General features: G+C 29.6%; 1 protein-coding gene across 1 annotated transcript; it reads right to left on the reverse strand.

Moving 5' to 3' along the window:
• Window positions 1–4,973: 4,973 nt before the first annotated feature.
• LOC111300973 (uncharacterized) lies at window positions 4,974–5,768 on the reverse strand. Its single transcript, XM_022896516.2, has one exon. It carries the CDS (start codon window positions 5,766–5,768, stop codon window positions 4,974–4,976), a length of 795 nt encoding a protein of 264 aa, XP_022752251.2.
• Window positions 5,769–21,044: the final 15,276 nt, after the last annotated feature.

The following is a 21,044-nucleotide window of genomic DNA, read 5'->3' on the forward strand; positions in this document are numbered from 1 at the left end:
GGGAAAGAACACTTAGTTTACAAACTAAAAAAAAGCTTGTAAGGCTTGAAATAATCTCCACAACAGTGGTACAAAAAGTTTGATTCTTTTATAGTGAACAATAGCTATAAAAAAATGACAATGGATCTTTGTGTGTATGTCAAAAAATTCCCTGATGATAACTTTATTATTATCTTATTATATGTTGATGATATGTTGATTATGAGACAAGATGCTGGTATGGTTCGCAGGTTGAAAAAATAACTATCTAAGTCCTTTGACATGAAATATTTAGGTTTAGCAAAGTAGATTCTCGGAATGAATATTATCCAGGATAAGAGAGCTAAAAAGTTATGGTTGTCATAAAAAAAATATGTTGAACAAATGCTTAGTAGATTTAACATGCAATATGCTAAATTAGTTAGCAGTCCACTTGCCAACCATTTTCATTTGAGTAAAAAATCTTATCTGATGACTAAGAAAGAGCAACTAGCTATGTCTAATATTTCTTATTCTTTTGCATTCGATTTTTTTATTTATCTTATGGTTTGCACATGGCCTGATATTTTTTATGCAGTTGGTAGAGTGAACAAATTTCTTTCTAATCCTAGAAAGTTTCACTTGGAAGTAGTGAAATAGATTTTCATATATTTAAGGGGTATCTAAAAAATATGCTTAAGTTATGGAGTTTCACAACTAGTTCTAGAAGGGTTTACTGATGCTAGCATAGCAAGTGATCTTGATGGTAGAAAATCTACTTCATGATATTTATTCACTTTTACAGGAAAAGCTATGTCTTAACAGTCTAAGTTATAAAAATGTGTTGTTTTATCAAATACAGAGACTGAGTATATTGCAACAATCGAAGCAGGTAAAAAAATACTTTGGATGAAATATTTTTTCTTGAATTAAGGTTGAATTAGAAAGAGATGTAGTATTTTGTGATAGCCAAAGTACTTTAGATTTGAGTAAGAATGCCATATACCATGCTAGAATGAAACACATTGATATTAGTTATAACTAGTTACATTCAATGATTGAGAAACAGCAGATGCTGTTGAAGAAAGTTCATATTGATAAGAATGTACAAATATATTGACTAAGATACTTTCCAAAGAGAAGCTTGAGCTCTACAGTAACTTGGTCGAAATGAGTTTCTTAGCCAAGATAAATTTTAAATAAAACTACTATGGTGATGAATTTCTTCCTAATGGAGCTAGAGGGGAAGATTATTAAAAAAATAGGGTCTAGCCCCATGTAATTGAATTTGGACCAATTAAAGGCCATAGGCCTTGGTCTTTATTTTTACACGGAGCCGTAGCTACTTAATAAAAAGAGGTGAGGCTGTTTTAAGGTGAAAAACAAAGTGACACCGAAAACCAAAAAAAAAAAAAAGAAAGGGTAAAAAGAAGCCAAAAAAAATAAAGAGAAAATGAAGAAGGGAGAGTTGGTTCAACGGAAGTAAATCCATGATTTGATTGAGCTAAAATTTTGTCAAGAGGTCTATGATTCAAAGTTTTACCTTTTGAACGGTAAAGATCAGGTTTAAAGCTCTCTAGAAACAAATTCATAGTGTATTTGTTGAGTTACCTATTTGGTAAGATTTCTTCAATTGTTTATTTAGTTGTTGATTAGCTCTAATTTTAGCTAGAGAAGAACTTTGTATATCCATTATTTGATAATGGAGATTTTTTTGATGATCCGTGATTTTTTCCCTCTACATTGGAGGGTTTTTCATTTAAATCTTGGTATGCTTTATTTTTTCTTACATTATTGATTGTTGATTGTTATATATTACTATAACTTAATTGCGATATATTACTTCTGCTTTGTTGTGTTTATTGCTTTAGGTCCAACAGCCCTCACATCTGATGTGCTTTATCTGATAATTCTGCATCGTTCTTATGAGCATTCGAGCTTTATCTAGTGTTATACCACATGGAGAGAAATCAAACTCTGCACTTTCTAGTTTTTTAATGATTCCCATCATATCATCTTCCAATAGGATTCTTGTAAACCCTATGTCTTTAGCCAATAATAAAGTTTTAACAGTTGCCCAGCTTTCTATCATCCAAGCATCATGAATATATATCTTGTAATTTGGCTGCTAAAGTACCCATTGTTTCTCTTTCATGGTCTCTTATTATTACCCCCACACCCCAAACTTCAAGATTTATGTTAAAAGCCCTATCAAAATTCACCTTTATCACCCTTTCAGGGGGTGCCATCCAGCATGCTCTTGTGTTATTACAATGTACTGCAGTTTTTCCTTGAGCAGCTTTGAATTCTTCTAAGTATGACAGCACAAAGCGTGTTGTTTGTTCGGGGCTCCTTTTCGTTCCTCCATGCATCTCTTCATTCCTGTTGGTCTATATTGCCCAAGCTGTTGTAAGAAACATATCGAAAGTGTTGGCCTTTACTTGATCTACCACCTTTGCCATCCAATCAGTCATTTCGTGGAGATTGTCAGTCTCCCTCTCCCAACTGATCCCTATACTTGACCAAACTTCCTTTGCTGCAGCGAAGTCTCGTATAGTATGCAGCACCGATTCTTCTTCTTCTTCACACCGTGGACAACCTCCTGTAGGGATTTTTTTTTCCTGATTAGATTTGATCTCACTAGTAGAATATCATGTTTTATTCTTCGTGGGAAAACTTTATTTTGCTCATCACATTCACGTTCCATAAGATCCTCCAGTAAGCTTCCTCCCATTTGCTTTTGTTTTGGTCTGTTACCCCACTTAGAAAGTCAGCTCTTAAAAGTCAGTAGCCACTTTTAACTGAATATACACCATTGTTGTTAAAGTTCCATATTAGGGTGTCCGGTTGGTTTAAGGTACCGATTGGTAGCCAACAAATGGCTTCTGTTTCCTCAACCGAGAATGTGTTATACACCAGTTCCTTTTTTCATTTTTTTGTGCCTTCAACGATCAGTTCACTGACCTTCATGTTAACATCCATATCCTCTCTTTGTTCTAGGGATTCCGGTTTTCCTTGTACCACCAGCCAAGTGTCTTTCCACACTTTTATTGTTCCACCGTTTCCCACCCTCTTTCTTTTTCCATTCCTGAGTTGTTCTAGTGCCCCCTATATTCTTCGCCACGTGAAGGATGGGTTGTTCCCTAGCTCAGCCTCTATCAGTTGCACTATAGGAAAATACTTTCCTTTAATTACCCTATAGGCTAGTGATGAGGTCTCATGTAACAGTCTCCATCCTTGTTTCTATTTTTGCCATACACATTTCACCCCAGTTTAGCCAGTGTATCCCTTTCCCATTTCCGTTGCTTCCACTAATAAGAGCTCAATATGCTATTTATTTCTTTGCATGAGGATTTTGGCAATGCAAAGCAATTCATTGCATAAGAGGGAAAGGCCTGTAGAATAGCTTTTATAAATACTTTTCTGCCTCATTTTGACAACATTTGATGACTCCATCCTTGAATCTTTTTCCTGATGTGATCCTTTAGTTCTTTGAACGCTTTTTTCTGCCTTTTTCCCTACCATGGTTGGGAGGCTTAGGTATTTCTCTGGGTTTGAAAGCACCCGAATTGCAAAAATGTCCTTCACCTCATTTCTATGTTCTTGTCTTGTGTTACTACTGAAAAACATAATAGACTTCTCAAAATTTATCATCTACCCTAAGCCATCTTGATATCTCTGTAGCATGCTCTTCACCCTTTCGCTTTCATCCCTGTCATCTTTTGCAAACAGCAGGCTGTTATCAGCAAAGAATAAGTGAGTGACTGGCAAGCCTGTTGGCTTGCCCTTACTCCTGTCATCAGTCTTTTTCTTTGCCGTCTTGTGAGTAAAGCTAACAATCCTTCAGAACAAATAAGAAACAGATATGGTGACAAAGGATCTCCTTATCGTAAACCCCTTTTTGGCACAAATTTGTCAGTCATAGATCCATTAATAACAAGGGAATAAGAAATAGATGTAACACATCTCATCACAAAAGGACACCCAGGTTTTATGGAAACCCATTCTTAATATCATTGCTTCTAGGCAGTTCCATTCCACTCGGTCATAAGCTTTGCTCGTATCTAATTTTAATGCAAAAAAAAAAACTCCTTTGCCTTGTGTTTTGTTTTTCATTTTGTGTAGCAGTACATAGGCCACCGGTACATTATCAGTGATAAGTCTTCCAAGTACAAGACATTTTGCGACTCGCTGATACACCTAGGTGAAAAGATTTTAAACCTACTGACAATGACTTCGGAGATTATTTTGTAAAGGACATTGCACAAACTTATAGGCCTAAATTCGGATATGAACTTTGGTTTCTTTATTTTTGGGATCAAGACTATGTTTGTATTGTTTATGCTACCTAAAAGTTCATTCATATTAAGCACAGATAAACAATACCTAATAATCTCAGTACCAACAAAATGCCAATATTTTTGAAAAAAATAGAGCGAGCATACCATCCGGTCCAGGTGCTTTGGTGGGGTGCATCAGCTTGATGGCTGTGCGAATCTTTTCTTCCTTGAATTCTGCTAGCAAGACATTATTCATTTCGTTTGTCACTTGAGGTTCAATAGCCTCAATTATATCATCAAAGTTTTGAAATCTTTACCTTCTGAATAAATTTTGGAAGTTCTCATGGGCTATGCTCTGGAAGTTTCTTCTTCCTTTTCTCTCTAATCTCCATTCGGATCTTTTATTCCTTTGATGATGTTCTACCGTCTCCTAGCCAAGACTTGTGCATGGAAAAAGGCAATGTTTTTGTCACCTTCCTTCAGCCAATTGGCTCTTGCTCTTTACATCCAAAAGATTTCCTCCTTCTCCAGTAACATGTTTATTTTATCTTTGGCTATACTTTCTTTCTCAAGTCATTCATTTGTTGGATAGCCACCAGCCTTGGATCTCTTTCTTAAAGTTGCCATTTCTGCCTTAAACCCCTGATATTTGTCTTTGTTCCACCCAGTTAGCTTCAACCCCACATCATGGAATTTTTTTGTTATTGTCACATTTTCTCCTTTGGCATACGTTTCTTAGACTACATCATCACTTTCCTTATCCTTTTTCCACATAGCTTCAAAAAAGAGTCGTCTCATTTGTCTCCTTATCCGTCTTTTCCCTTTGTACCCCTCGGTATCTATCAACAGTGGGCAATGATAGTATACTACTGCCGTTAGGTGTTTTACCATTCCCATGGGAAAACACGTGTACCACTTTTCAGTTGCTAAGGATCGGTCTAGCCTCTCTCGAATGAGTGTTGCAGTTATTCTTCCTCTTTTCAATGAGTACCACCTACCAATAAAACCCATATCAGTTAAACCACTATCCTCTACAGATTCTTTGAACGCTTTCATTTGGTGTTTAGGCCTAAGTCTCTTTTCACTCTTCTTGTTATCCCACGTCAATTCATTGAAGTTTCCAAAGCGCATCCATGCTTTGTTTGATTGGAGTGATAATGTCCTAAGCAACTCCCATGACACATGCCTGTTATTTGCATTTGACTCACCAGAGAATCCTGTGATACGGCCCTGTGCTCCTTCTGCTTCCCATTCGATCTCCATATCAAATTGGTTTTTCGAAAAGCTCATCAGTTTTGGAGGGATATCTTCTCTCCACATCATCATTAAACCTCCACTTCTACCTTCTGCACTCACTCCAAAGCATGATCTCATCCCACATTTCCTTTTGATTCTATCTAGTTTATTTTCATGCAATTTTGTTTCACTTATAAAAACTGCATGGGGATCTTCTCTTCTTAACATGTCTCGAAGATCTCGAACTGCCTGCGGGTTCCCAAACCCACAATAGTTCCATGCAATAAGCCTCATTATGCTTCAAAGGACTGGGCTCTAATCTCCGCCATTCTGTCACTTTTGTTCCGGTCTACCTCGTATTCATCTTTTTGTCTTTTTTCCTTTCTGTTCAAGTCCATGCATGTGTAGTCCATCATCTCCTCTCTATCCTTTCTTTTCACCTCTTTTTGCCTTACTGCCTCTATGATCTGTCACATATTTCTAGCTTTCCTACTCTATGTAGACCTCAATTTTTTTTTTTTTCCATGTCAATTATAGGTCCTCTAGCCAACGTAGCAACTGCTTCTATTTCTCCGCAGTGGAAATCCTACCCAGACGCTGCTTTTACTTTTACAATCTCATTATCTTTGCCCACGTTAGGTTCAATGTGAAAATTACTTTCTTTATCACACTGGCTAGTTGTATCCTGAAATTCGTGATGAGATCCCCCTAATTTAAAACAGCAGTAACAATCTCCTTAGATCTCGTACTGGAAGTTACGTTCAAAATCTGACTTCCAAATTTTTTAGGTTGTTCCACGCACAGCCTTCTCGTCATAGAATTGTCACTGTTTCTAACCGGCCGATCTGCTATTTCCTGGCTGCAAGGATTTAAAAAACGGTGCGGCTGCTATTTTGTGGTAACGCTAATGTCTGCTGTAGCTATTAAAAAAATATCGGATAAGAATATCATTCATGACAATAACATCATGTTACAATCGCAAAAAACGGTCTAACAGTAAATAACAGTAAAAACAGATCATTATTACCACAACTCTATTTTTTATCCAAAGAAAAAAAAAATCTCAATTTTCATTTGAAAAAAATCAAAAACCAAAAAACACAATCTCATTCAAATTCAAAATTCATATTAAGATTAAGTACTAACAAGTAAAGAGGTGAGATTTCAAGTGTAAAAAAAGATGCACTGCTCAAGGGAAAGAAGGAAGAGAAAGGAAAAAAAGAATGATTGTTTCGAGCTAGGCAATGAATGGAGGGGCAACAGCAGGTGATGGCTGGGACTGAAAGTTGCATCTCGGGTTAGGAAGGAAGAAAAGGGTGCCGCCCATGAGAAAAGAAAGAAGGAAGAGAAGAAAAATGGATTAGGGATTTGCTAAGAACTAAACGATATAGTTTGAAGATTAAGGACAAAAAAATTACAAAAACAAAAGAGGGCTTGGATCAGATCCATACTATGTTTTGACACAAAAGTTGGCAATTTATTTTGTTTTTGGGTTCATTGGATTTATGGTTATAGGTTTTAATATCAAAACTTAATTGAATATAATTTTTATACTTTTTAGTTTTTTTATTTGTAATTTGTTCATTTTTAATTCATAAATATAAAATATTTATAAATAAAAAGATATATTATTAATAACTAGATAAATGTAAAGTTGTTTGGAGTATAAAAAACTTTTATAATGATAAAAAATTATGAATATTATTTTTTATATAAATAAAAAAATCATAAAATTATTTTAAAAATTATTAAAAATTTTTTTATGATTATAATTATAATTATTATATTTTCTAATAAATTATGTAAAATTAAAAAAAATTCACGATAATAATAAACGTAATGATCATGGTAACAACAGTTATATTCGCAACTGCGATAAATGCGGGCTACTCCTTGGACTTTTGCCACTGGCTGTTTCATGTGTTGTTGTTGTTTGACTACTCGACGTGTTTAAATGAAACCCAACATGTTTTTTTGGACGCTATGTCCCCTCCTTATCCATCACGTAGCCTTTCTTTGCTGGTGAAGCTCGTAACCAGTCTACATATTGTTTTATCCTTCCCTTATTTCATGATTTGTTTCATTTGCATCATATTCAGATTCCCTGTGTCCCAACAGCCCATAATTATAACAGAAAGTTAGCAGCTGTTCATAAGCCAATCTTTGCCCTGATGTTCTCTTTACTTTCTACCATGTTCACCACTACGAGCCACCTTAAAGGTTTTTTTATGTTGATTTCCACCCTGACCCGCAACGATCTTCCCCATCCACTTCGGTTTTTGTTATCATTCGTTTTTTAAATACCCCAATCATATTGCCTATCTGTTCTGCCATCTTCCCATTCATCATCCCCAGCGGAAGGCTATGAATCCTTACCCAAAAAATGCGGTGTCAAAATTGTATTCATCCGTTTTCAGCAATCCATTGTAATCCTTCATTGTCGGAAAGTGTTTGTCAAAAGACCATGGGGAGCCATACATAACCCTCTCTTTATCGCTTGTCGTCACAAACTTGATTAGAAAGAGGTTTACGTCAAGATAGGAGACTGGCATCTCCGTCGACAATTCCCTATTATTCAGAATGTTCCAATCATTACTTCTTTGTTAAAAAGGAGATTGGTTAAAAGTTTCTCGACCATCCATTTGTTTTCATCTTCCTCATCCTCTTGTGATCGTCCCCCCTCTAGTTTGATCCTCGCTTTCTCGTCCTCCGTTAGGTTTAAAAACCTCTTTATTTCTTTCAATTCCTCAGCCATGTACCACTACTTTGGACTTTTCCAACACAACGAACTAAAAATACTAAAACTCCAGAGAAAACTTTGAGAATAACTTATGCTTTGAACCTTTAAAACTGAATGAAACTCATAACTCATCTCATAGAAACTCTAGCTTTGAAAAGACTATGAATTGAATTACGTTCCAATTCTCTTATTATTCTTCTAAGATTTGGTAAAAATTATATTAACTTCTTTGTTTTTTAGTCGTAAAAGTTATATTAATCTTCTTGAAGAATTAATTACTAAATTAATTTTAAAAGAAAAATAAATCTATTTTTGTTAATTATTAATTGTTTTTATTTTTTCTTTTACTCGACTTTTTTTACTATAAAATTATGAAATTTTAATTAATTTAAAAATTTTCTATTACTACAAATCAAATTAAAATTTATTTCATTTTATTCTAATTCAAGTACATATTAAACACTTTAATTTTTTTAATTCAGTTATTTTATATTAATTATAAAATGAATGTATTAAGTTGTCTCTATTTAAAATAAATTAATAATTCATTATGTTTTAAGATAAATCACAGAAAATATCCTGTAATTAAGCGATATCAAAAGCTATGTTTTATTGCAACATATAATTACAATATGTGCATAATTTAGTTCTTTAAAAAGTGTGTATTGATTTAATTAGTTTATTTCCTGTGCAATATAGGAATTATCTTTACTTATTTAAATGTGTGTAAACATAAAAATTAAAACTATTTAATCACTTAAATGTTTAAAAAATATATAAAATACATATAATATAATTAAAATATCAAATTATAATAGAATTAATGTTTTTAATTAAATAATTTGATAAAATTCAAAACATATGATAAAAAATACATATTTAAAAAAGAATAAAATATCAAAAAGAATAATAATGAAGTACAGCATCAAAATATTATTTTTTCAATTTATATCATATTTTTTGCAGGAGTTTTAATAATATCTTAATTTTTAGCATCTAAGGTTTGCTAAATTAATTTTTATTGTGTTCCTATAAAAACTAAAATTAATTAATTTTAAATTTAGAGTAAGTAATAGTATTAAATTTTAAACAATTAAAACATTGTCATCAAAAGGTTTGAGTTAAATTAGTGAAACTATTTACTTTTTGGTTTTTTTTTTAATATTAACTCTCCTTTACATAAAGTATCTCTTGAATATACGTTACTATTAATCTTACTTGAACTTGCATAAAAAATTTGTAATCATAAGTTCTACTTCAAAGATATATGAACCACCTATTAACTCTATATGATTCATTTTCTTTTCATAAAAGCTTATTGAACTATAAAATGAATTTAGTTGAATTATTTCCCTTACAATTTGGTTCTTCAACTACGACACATTGGCTTTTTGGAATTTCCAAATATCCCATCAAACTATGAAATCCCTAGATCTAAAGAATAAAAATAAAAAAAAAGGGTAATATTGTCAAGCATGAAACTTTAGAACTCCTAAAAATGACAAAGGCGCAACTTTGGATAATCACTCTATTTTGTATATGCGTTTTCCATTGAACACATATATTTTATTTTATAGGTTATAATTGTCCATTGTTCTCATATTCAAGGGTGTGAATCTATTACTGAGAAACTCGAAGCATATTTGACTATTTAAGTGAGTGCAAACGATGTTCTTGCTTGTATATATATATATTTTTTGGACAATCCATGGGTAGGTCATGTTTATGGTCAGGTAATTAAATTATATTATATGTAATGAATGAAAATTTTAAAATATATTGAAAAAAAATACTTCAAAAGAGCAATAAAATCGTTTTTAGAAAATTAAATTAAAAATGAAATTGTTTGTAATAATTAAATAAAAAAGGAAAGCAGATAATTTTTTTTACAATTTTCCTTTAATTAATATCTTGATTTTGGTACACGATAAGTATAGTTTGATGGATAAAAAAATGGCATATTATAATGCAAATAAGAATTATTGAAAAAACAATTGCAAAATCGTGTCAGTAATTATAAAATTTATTGAAAGGTATTATGTTAGCCAATGTAAAAAGCCTACTATAAAATCTCAATATTTATATCTTTAGCCTATGCAATAAAATATATTGATAAAATTTTTTTTTAAAATATATATCAAAGATTTAAAAAAGAATATCAATGTCATTACAAGGACGTAAAGCTATTTTGGATAAAGAACAAAATGAGTACCAAACAATAAAAAAGACAAAGTTAAAGGCAAAAAATCTATTATAAACACCTGCAAAAGGAAAAAAAAATGCTTATGTAAGTTTGCACTTTACAACATATGAAGAAGAGAAGGGTAGAGAAGACTTTAAATTTGTGATTGCAAAAGGGAATGTGTCTAGCTGATTGGTCTTTAAGTACATGATAAGAACTATTATTTACTCTTATATTATTCATATATGAATTGTTTGTGTCACTCTAAATTTGAGGAGCTTCTTTATTTGATAAACATCTTAAAATCTAAATATATAGCTTTTGTGTCAGTCTTTTTTTTTCACATAGGCAAACATTTTTAACTCTGATTGTTTACGTGAAAGCCTATTTTTTTGAAAAGCCATTTTTTTTTATAGTCAAATGGATTGTTCTTTATGATCAAATTTTGTAGTACAATTTTTAATAACGATCACATCATCATAAGGATGTAAGCTAAGCAATAATAAGCATATAGAAACCAAGGGAATTGATACCCAATCAAAAAGTTAAAATTGATTTGAGAGAATAAAATGATTAGTTGATTGATATTAAAGTTCTAAAATAAAAATAAAATCCAACAGCAGCATTTAAAAAAGAATATATGTATGTATATATATATACATACATACATACATACATATATATATATATGTATGTATGCCTCTATAACTTTTTACCTTGTAGATATGAAAAAGCTTACGTAAAGGTGGAAAAAGAGAGCATAGAAATAAATTTTATTTTGAGAGTTTTGTTAAATTATTTGTTTTATATATGTGATTTTTAGTATTTTTAAACTTAAAATTAATTAGATAATTAAAGATTATTATAAAATCTTTAAATATAAAACTACATTTGATATTTTAAATTTAAAAAGATATATTTAAATTATTAGGGAATCCATTTTAAAAGATAATATATCACTACATTTAAGATTTTTAGATTTTAAAAGACATATCAGAATTATTAAAAATTTACTTTAAAAAATAATATACCACTACATGTGATATTTTAAAATTTTAAAATACAATGTCTAGAATATTATATATATCTAATGATCTAGATAATATCATTGGACATATGAGGACACTTACCCATAAAAATTTTTTATTTTTATTATAAAATAGTAAAACTAATAACTCATTTTTCATCCATGCCAATATTTTGAAACTTAAATTCCATAAAATGCAGTGCTTATTTTTTAGGTATTAAAAAGAACTGGTGCTTTTTTTAAAGAGATTTTAAATAAAATTCGTCCTTACTTCTATAGTTAATGGAATTTAAGTAAGCACTGATTCTTAAAAAAATTCTCAAATTTTAAGTGAGCACCGTAAAAGAAGAATTTAAGTAAGCACCGAGTTTATATATAAAACATATTTTTACCTTCTATATATAAAGAATATGCAATATGATCAAATTTAATGATTATGATCTTTAAAATACTGTCGATAGTTATAAAGTCATGATCAATACGTAGAAAATTTTTTACTAATAGTTGAAAGTAGTTCAATAATGGGCAATTAAGCAATAGAACTAGATTTGGACAATGCCTATTAAAAACTATTAAAGTGGCAATACAATGTAACTCAAAGTAATTAAATCAAGAAAAAAAAAAAAAAGGAAACTAACCTAGAAAACAAAAACATGATGTATAATTGTGAATAAATTAAGACAAATCTGAATAAAAGTGGTAGTTAAATTGACCATTTTGATTCTTTTGTAATAAAAATAAAAAATAAAAATATTTTTTCTGTCAAAAAAAAAATAAAAGAACTTGTGACCGTGATCATTGTCATAGTAAAATTATCATTCAACTAACATTTGATTGATGACCCAAAAAAATAAAACTATCATTCCCTTTTGCAATTACAATTTAGTTCAGCATTATCTGCATCTTCAAAATCAAATACTGATAAAAACTTCTATTATTTCTTTCTCTCAATAAAATTCCTCTACTACTGTTATATGAGCCACTACCTTGTTACACCAACGACGCACCACATGGTCAAATAGTGGTAAACTCGTCAATAAACAACTTCTTTAACACGATAAGTTACCATTTCTAGTTACAAACTAAAGATACTTAACCACAACATAAAAATAAAAAAGATTGATCAAAACCTAGATGTATTAACATATGAAACATAAAAAGAAAAATATTATTCAAGTGAAAAACAATATATTACCTGAAACGGAACTAATTTTTTGTAAAGAAAAAGACCATGAAGATAGTTAATTACAATGTAGGGATGTGCATAGATTTCAAGTAAGAGCAAGAAATGTCATATATATAATTTTAAATTTAAAAAATAGATTTAAATATTTTTGAATTAAAAATAAATTTAAATTTAAATTAATATTTGTCATAGACCACACCTAAAGAGATCATATATAAAAAGGTTTTTGATTTTTTTATCATTTTGATTAGTATATAAATGGATTTAGATATATCTGGATAAAAATGCATTTAAATTCAAATCAATATTTGAATATTTAATATGATTTAATTTAAAATTTTCAAATATTTGATTATTTTGAATAATATTTAATTAATATTATCTTGTGTCATTCAAAAAAACTATTCATATTGATGTATATATGGTATCCATGTATGTTGTAATAATAAATAAATATATATATGAGATTAGGCTGACGCAAGGGATTTTTTTTTTTCTGCAAAAGAGCATACGAACTAACTTACAATTGGAAGCCTTAAGAGGCAGGACAATATTTAAATGATATATTTTAAAATTATCCAACCCAAAGTGTAATAAACCCAAAAAGCAGTAGCATTTACACTTTAGAGCACGCCTTGAAAGCCCTTTTCTATATATTTTCGGTTCTCCATACACACGTTTTTTAACTACAACGGTTTGTAGCTGCTGCTAAAAATTTTCTTTAAACTTGGTTAGAGCCTTGAGGGCAATTGTTTCCTCGACCCTGGTATAAATCCTCCTTGCTACTAACTGTGCTCTCTATGCGAAGGGTGGCATTTGAACTTATCATCTCGAGAACACAAAGTTAACATCTTGAAAGATATTTTATGTTGGAACAAAATCATATATATATATATATATATTCATCTTCTGCTGCCTAGAATTGTAACATGATAACGTGTCACATAAGCTCCACGTCAACTCATTTGCCTTCTACCTCTATCCCACGTCAGCTCCATCTCATCCTTTATTACGTATGTCAAGCTCATCCATTATCCCATTTCTCTTTTCTTCTAGCCATAGGCTTATCGTGCATTTATTTCTTTTTTTTTTTTCAATTAAAAACCATCTGAAGAGTTTTTAACTTTTGGGTGTAAAAATGAAGGATTCTTGGCTTTTGAAAAAAATAAGTAGAGGGGACGTTTTTGACTTCTTCAGCCATATCACCAGAGGTACCACATCAGCTACGTTAAACCCATCTTAAGCTTAATTTTCTGGAAGCCTGCAATGCATCTACATATTTGTTTAAAAAAAAAATCAACCCTTTAATCCTCTTAAATGCTTTCAATCCATCTGAACAGTCATTTGATTTCCTGCAATAATTCCAATCAGTTTGCAAATTTCTTTACCTCAGATTCAACGTATCTGAATATTAAATCAATAACCTTCGTAGGTTTGTAGTTGATTTCATCCAATTTCATTTATAAGCAATTTAGGTTACGTTTGGTAATGTTTTTGTTTTCAGTTTTATGTTTTTGTTTTGAAAATTTTACAAAATAAAATAGAAAAACTTTTTAGAGGAGTGTTTTGTTTTCAATTTTATAAAACCTGCAACAATATTTTCAAATGTTTTGAAAATTACAGGAAATAACAATTTGATGTTTCCTACAATTTCTAAAACATTTTCAAAACAAGTTTGGCCAAAAACACGGGATGAATAGTACATTTTAATGAGGTTTTGCCTTCGATTCTCGTAAATGACATTTATTTCATTTTCAGACTTTTTCTTTCTCTTTTGTTAAAGAAACTCGTACAATTTTTCTTGCTACATTGCCATTATTGCATCTTCTTCTTCACCACCTTCAAGCTCTCGTCTCAATCTACATTTTCAAATCCTCAAATCTCTTACCCAAACTCTTTGTTGCTGGTCATCCTATCATTGTTGGAAAACAAGTGGTTTTGAGCAATAAATTGGCAAGTGAGAAGTTGAGAAAACCACCGTGAAAGAATAAAGGAAGAAAAGAAATGAGAACAGAGGAGTGGAGAAAGCCATTAGACCAAACTTTAATTTTCTTTTACAATCCATTTTTTTTAGTCAAGCTAATTTCTCTTTTAAGCATTGTTCTTTAGGGATTTTGTTGTCTATCGGGTATGATCTTTATTTGCTTGCTCATTAAGCATTTTATTTTTTTAATTGTTATTTAATTGTATTTTATTTTATTTATAATATATAAAAAGTATTAGATTTGTGAACCTATAATTAATTAAATTCCGTATAAATTTAAATTTTAATTAGTTCTGAACTCTTAATTCCATTTTTATAATGCTTTATTTATATTTGAATTATCAATTTATTATTGTAAATAAAAAATTTTAATATATCAATTTTTTAAAGTGTTAAATATCAATAATATATAATTTTAATATATTATATCAAATGTTCCACATTATTAAATTATAGAATAAAAATAATTATTATATTTTAATTTTTCAAACTTGCTAAACATATTTTATGTTTTCAGTTTTTGTACTCTAACAACAACATAATTTAACCAAACATGTTTTTTGTTTTTAGAATTTTAAACAAAATAAAAAAAAAACAAAAATTTCAAAAACATAAAACATAAAACTAACAACAATACCAAACGACCCCTTAACTACTCTGTTATGGCTACGAATATGAACTCTTCCTTGAATCTTTTTTAATAGAGATTGTTTGTTTCAAATCTTGAAGGCTGTATATTTTGTCGAGCATATTTTGTCACAGTTAAACCATTTATTTTGCATGAATTATTGGTTGCTTAATGAAGTCATTATTAGATTGATCTCCTATGATTTGAAACTTCATTTATGTTTTGATCCCTAAATTAACTTATTTGTGTTCTTCAGCATTCAGATCTTGATTCCAATTTTTATGTCATCCACTGAAAGTTAATATATTAAAAGTCATGCTATTTTTATGCTAAATGCCTTTTGTTTTATCTTACAATTTCTTGAAAATTAGAATGGACACAAATTACAACTCCAAGCTAGGTAGAATAAGGCTTTTAGATTAAAGAAAATGAGACAAAAAAGAAAACAAGTAAAATAGCCTTTCATCATCTAATATGATGTCTAAAAGAGCAATATTCAGGATAGTACATTCAGTTCAAGTTAAAAGGAATAGCGATCATCCACAATTGCTTCAATTTGGGGTTATTGATAATCCCATATTTAATTCACCATTGAATAAAGGAATAGAACAACATAAAACAAATAGTCGAATCATTTAAATGAGAGAGCCTTACTTGAAACAGATATTACTTATGATATAAAGATACAAAAATAATTCATATTTCAATTAGTATACATTTTTCTTAAAACCTTTGTGGGGAATGAACCTAATAGAAATGCTCCTAAAGTAGAACACCTTGAACAAGAAAGACACCAACTTGTTACAAGTAAGTATGCAATAATCTTAAATCAAAAGCCTGTGTTTGTCAAAACAATATGACATTGTTATACAAAATAATAAATCTGATATTAATGCTAAACGCTTATTAACTTTAAAAAATTATCCCGAACCTTCAAACTACGGAGGCCCTAGATGTATGTGTCCATTTCTTATGTGGTACAAAGAAAGAGTCGACATAAATTAACAAACTGAAAATCCAACATTTTTCTATTTGTTGTAAAGAGCGTCATGCTCACCTACCAACGCTTAAGTTAACTCCTCATTTCCTAGATCATTTTTTTTTTAATTTTGAATTACACTATCAAGTTTCCTCATTAGAGACAAAATTAACATCTATAATTTTATGTTTCAATTTACTTCATTAGGTGCAAAGTTGACCATTTAATAAATATAAGACCAAGCTTATTTGTTTTTAGAATAAGTGGTCAAAACTATCATAGACTTAGTTTTTTAATCCCAACACATGGAAGTAGATCACAGTTTGCACAATTATACATTTATTGCAGGAACCATGAAATTAAAAATAAAAAATTCGCATTAAATTTTGATGAAAATCACAAAATGGTTTATGACAACTTAATTAAAGGTTTGCTAGAAATGTTAGATAAGCATAATGAAGTTGTTAAAGTTTCTATAATGGTTAGAGATAGAATAAATAGGTTTAAAAATACCTCATGTTTGGCTAAAATTATTAGGCCATAGGTTTGAATCAAGTTGAACTTACAATGCACCAATAGCCTCTGAGATTGCCAGATTAATAGTTGGAGACTTAGAAGAGTTAACCAACCAACATGATATTATCATCCAACATAAGATTGAAGGTTTTCAATGTATTAGTTACCTCCATCCTTTATACATGGCTCTATAGTATCCATTATTATTCTTATATAGTGAAGATGGATATAGAATTGATGTCAAGTATAGAGTCATTAGTGGAAAGAAATAAATCTAAAGACATTGTATACATATAACTATGTGATAACACTTTGTGTATCTAATTCAACAATAGCAAACACACCAAAAAAATTCTAGAACATCTTCAGGTTTAGGTGTTAATTAATATTCGATTGATTAGTTTGAGGTTATCAATAAAAAATATTTTTTTAAGTCATTTCTTTTCTTTTGTCCAAGTTGCTTCTCTTTTATCTAACTCACTTCTTTTTTTTCTTTGAGTTTCAAGAATATCCCCATTCATAGGTTTGAAATCTACATTTATGAATTAAAAGATTTGAATGGTCGACTATACAATCAGTTGTTAGAATCAATATGATTTCAAATCGTTCATTTGAAAAAATTGAAACCTTTCTTATTGAATGATTATATACTTCTAAAAGATCTGAAAGTCTTAATTAATGAAAGAACAATATCACCATTTTTGTTCAATAAGATACCAAAGTGGATGATTGACTCATTTCATATTAGAAATAATTGCAAAAAATCTTTTAATAACACGAATTTGTATTTCTCAATGATACCCCACAATCAAGACAATTAGATGAATCCTATGAAACCATTTCATAGAAGTTCATTCAAATGATACAATCCATGTTATCTGCTCTACCATTTATGATAACTTTTTTACTAGCTATGTTGACAACACATATCTCAAACAAAAAGCTATTGTTGCACCATATAATGAGACTATTGACACAATAAACAAGCATGTTTTGTCTCGGTTGCTTGAAGAATCGACAACTTATCTCAATTTTGATTCTGTATCTCTAGAATCTAGCAACACAACAAATGATGATTTATTATATCCATATGAATTCCTTAATTCATTAATCTTTCCCCGTATTCAAAAACATGAACTTACTTTGAAAAAAAGGTTCAATTATCATGATCATAGAAATATCAACTAGAGTTTAGGCCTTTGTAATGGAACTAGACTTATAATTACACAGCTAACTAGCAATGTTACTAAAAGTAGAATCACTAGTGGCAGCAACATAGGTAAAAAAGTTTTCATTCCAAGAATAATAATAATAACTAAAAAGCAAAAATGGCCATTTGTTTTCAAAAGAAAATAATTCTCTATTAGATTGGCATATGCTATGATTATCAATAAAAGTTAAGGGCAGACATCAGACTTTATTGGCCTATACTTACCTAAACCTATTTTAATAATGGATAGCTATATTTTGCACTTTCAAGAATGACTTCTTATAAAAGACTAAAAATTTTAATTGAACATGAAATGTAATGCAACAGAAATAAAACTTAAAATGTTGTCTATATTGAAATCTTTGAAGATTTGTTACAAGCATAAATGTAATTAGCTATCATATGAAAATTTTTTCCAAACAAAAAGTAGCTTATGATTCGTAAAAGTTTTGTTTATATGTAAATGATATCTTCAATCAATGTTAACCTCATGACTAAATAGCTATTTTTACAATCTAACTAATAAAAGTTCTTATAATTTTTTGTTTAACAGGTTTCTAGATAAAAGTGCAAAATAGAAAATAATTTTCATTTTAGTATACTAGCAACATAGGTATGTAAAGACACTATAAAATAATTACACTTCTTTTACATGGTCTTTCAATATATTGGTTTAAAGGCAGCATATGTATTGCTATTTTTTCAGTTAATAAATTTACTAAAATACATTTACTAATGCATATAACAAAGGTTATGAGAAGAATGGCACACCTCTTAATCTCTAAACTTAACAATAAGACCCAAAAATGTATGATTGAAATGAAAATACTTAGGATGTGGAAGTCAATTAACCTAAGATCAAACAATTTCATCATAAGCCCATAACTTCTTAGCAATTAATGAGCAAGTAAATTCTTAATTACTTTTTTTATCATATTCATGACCATATGTTCAATTGCTTCTTACTAAAATTAGATAAAAAAAAATGAAACAAAACATATCTATTGTTCGTACATTTTGAATAGCTTAAAAATATTTAACCTTAATGAATACTAAAGGATGTAAATTTATCTTACAATTACTATTACATAATAAAGCTTAGATATTGTAATATAGGTATGAACCACAATATTATATCCTATCATAACAAGAAAGTAAAAGAAATGAAAAACAGGTTAGGATTTAAATATAAAACTATTTCCTCCAACAAAGAAATCCAAATACATCCTGAATTAAATTTAGATTAGACTAAGTTTGAAACATAACAATATCTTAATCATTAGACATTTATTTTCAAGCAACAAAGTTGCATTATCAATTCAAATGCAACTAACGCACTATTGTAATGAATCGTTCCATTCTTAAATAGAATAATGCCATTCAAAGAATAATAAAACCAGCTGACATGCCAACATATGAAAAAACTCTTGAGGAAGATAAAGTTTTTCTGATCTCTAACTTTTACATTGGTCAAAGAAAGAAAATCTACAATGTGGTTTTCAATTCTTGCACAATAACTTTGGTTAAAACCATAAAGATAGTTAAATCAACCAAAGTATCTATTGCTTTCCCTACATACCATGACAACTTTGCTGAAATTAATAAGTTAAAAGCTAGAAATAAGAGGCATGAAATACTATTGGGTAATTTTTCAAAAACACAGAAAAAAGATACACTACTATTATTATATTCCAATTGATTCCAAATAAAACCATTTATTTTCCAAATACATATATAATTAGAATCTTGGTTAGCAGAGGGAAAGTTGGAAAAAAACCTTTGTTGAATACAAGAAAAAGTTGAAGAGAGGAACCTTCAAATCAAATCTCGAAGCACATGTCTTTAAAATGTTTTATTAACTTTAACATAGAATGTTCAATATTATTGATTGTGGCTTTTATTTGATAAGAATGATATCATTAAGGTGACAATTTGGGGAGAGTTTGCAAATCAATTTTTTAATGAACAACTTATAGGCAGTTAAGAAAGCCATATCATACTCTTTGCATCAATGACTGTAACAAAATTTATAAGTAAGTATGTTTTTTTACTATCTTTAACAAATTGAACTAAGACATTATCAAACTAATATTTTCACTCTAATCCCGATTAATATACACAATATGTAATACAGGCCAGATATCCATTTCAGCTTGCTCAGCTTCAAGAATCATAACTAATCCTAATATTGCAGAAGCACATGAATTAAAAAAACATGTTCATTACATATAAATAGAAATTATATACAATTTACAAATAAGTTCTTGCATTGTTTACAATACATCTAAAACAAAACGAACAGGTGCAATAGTCTAAAATATAAAGTCAAGCTTTTACAACTTAACATTGAACCTTGACTTTCACAAAAAAAAAAAAAACATAAAGACAATTGAAGAACTATTGCAATTAAAACCAACTGAAGCAATGGTATATTACTCTATCTCATTTTATAAAAAAAATTAAAATATATTTTCATTCAATAATGATATATCATTTGAAAATTTGTAGAACATAAAGTTTACATGTGAAACAATGACCCTTAACTTTAATGCAACCCAAGGTTAGTGTTATAATTCATGCAATAAGTGTACATGAAGTACTGGTATACCATGTCATGGTGAATTTTGGTGCAATCAACATGGTGAAAGAGTACCATCTCTCAGGTATGACAAACAAAAAAAAAACTATAACTTAAATGTTTTCAAATAACTAAATACAATTACACTGCGTTGACAATTTGCCTATAATGGTTGAAGATCATACTAAAATTACACAATTCATGTTCTTTGGTAATCCTGAAAAGATGTTGGTCCATAAAATAATGATAAGTCTAATAGCCATGGCAAATGAAAACCCTTTTACACTTTCTAAACCATTAAAAGAATTAGAGAACACAAAAAGAATTTTTCAGATTTTCTTCACAAGGCATGCCATTGAAAAATCAAAACCTCAATATTCCATCAACATTGTTTTCCAACTTAATGAAATCGAAACAAAAACATTCATTCTAATGTTGCCACCACCAAAGCCTTCACAAAATAAAGAGAAAGATGTCTTGCCTGAAAATATATTCGATTCAACTACAGATACTACCTTTCTAATTGATTTGTTTGATAAT

The sequence above is a fragment of the Durio zibethinus genome, chromosome 18 (assembly GCF_047325235.1).
Source record: "Durio zibethinus cultivar Kanyao isolate XHJ-2024 chromosome 18, ASM4732523v1, whole genome shotgun sequence".
NCBI classification, from domain to species: domain Eukaryota; kingdom Viridiplantae; phylum Streptophyta; class Magnoliopsida; order Malvales; family Malvaceae; genus Durio; species Durio zibethinus.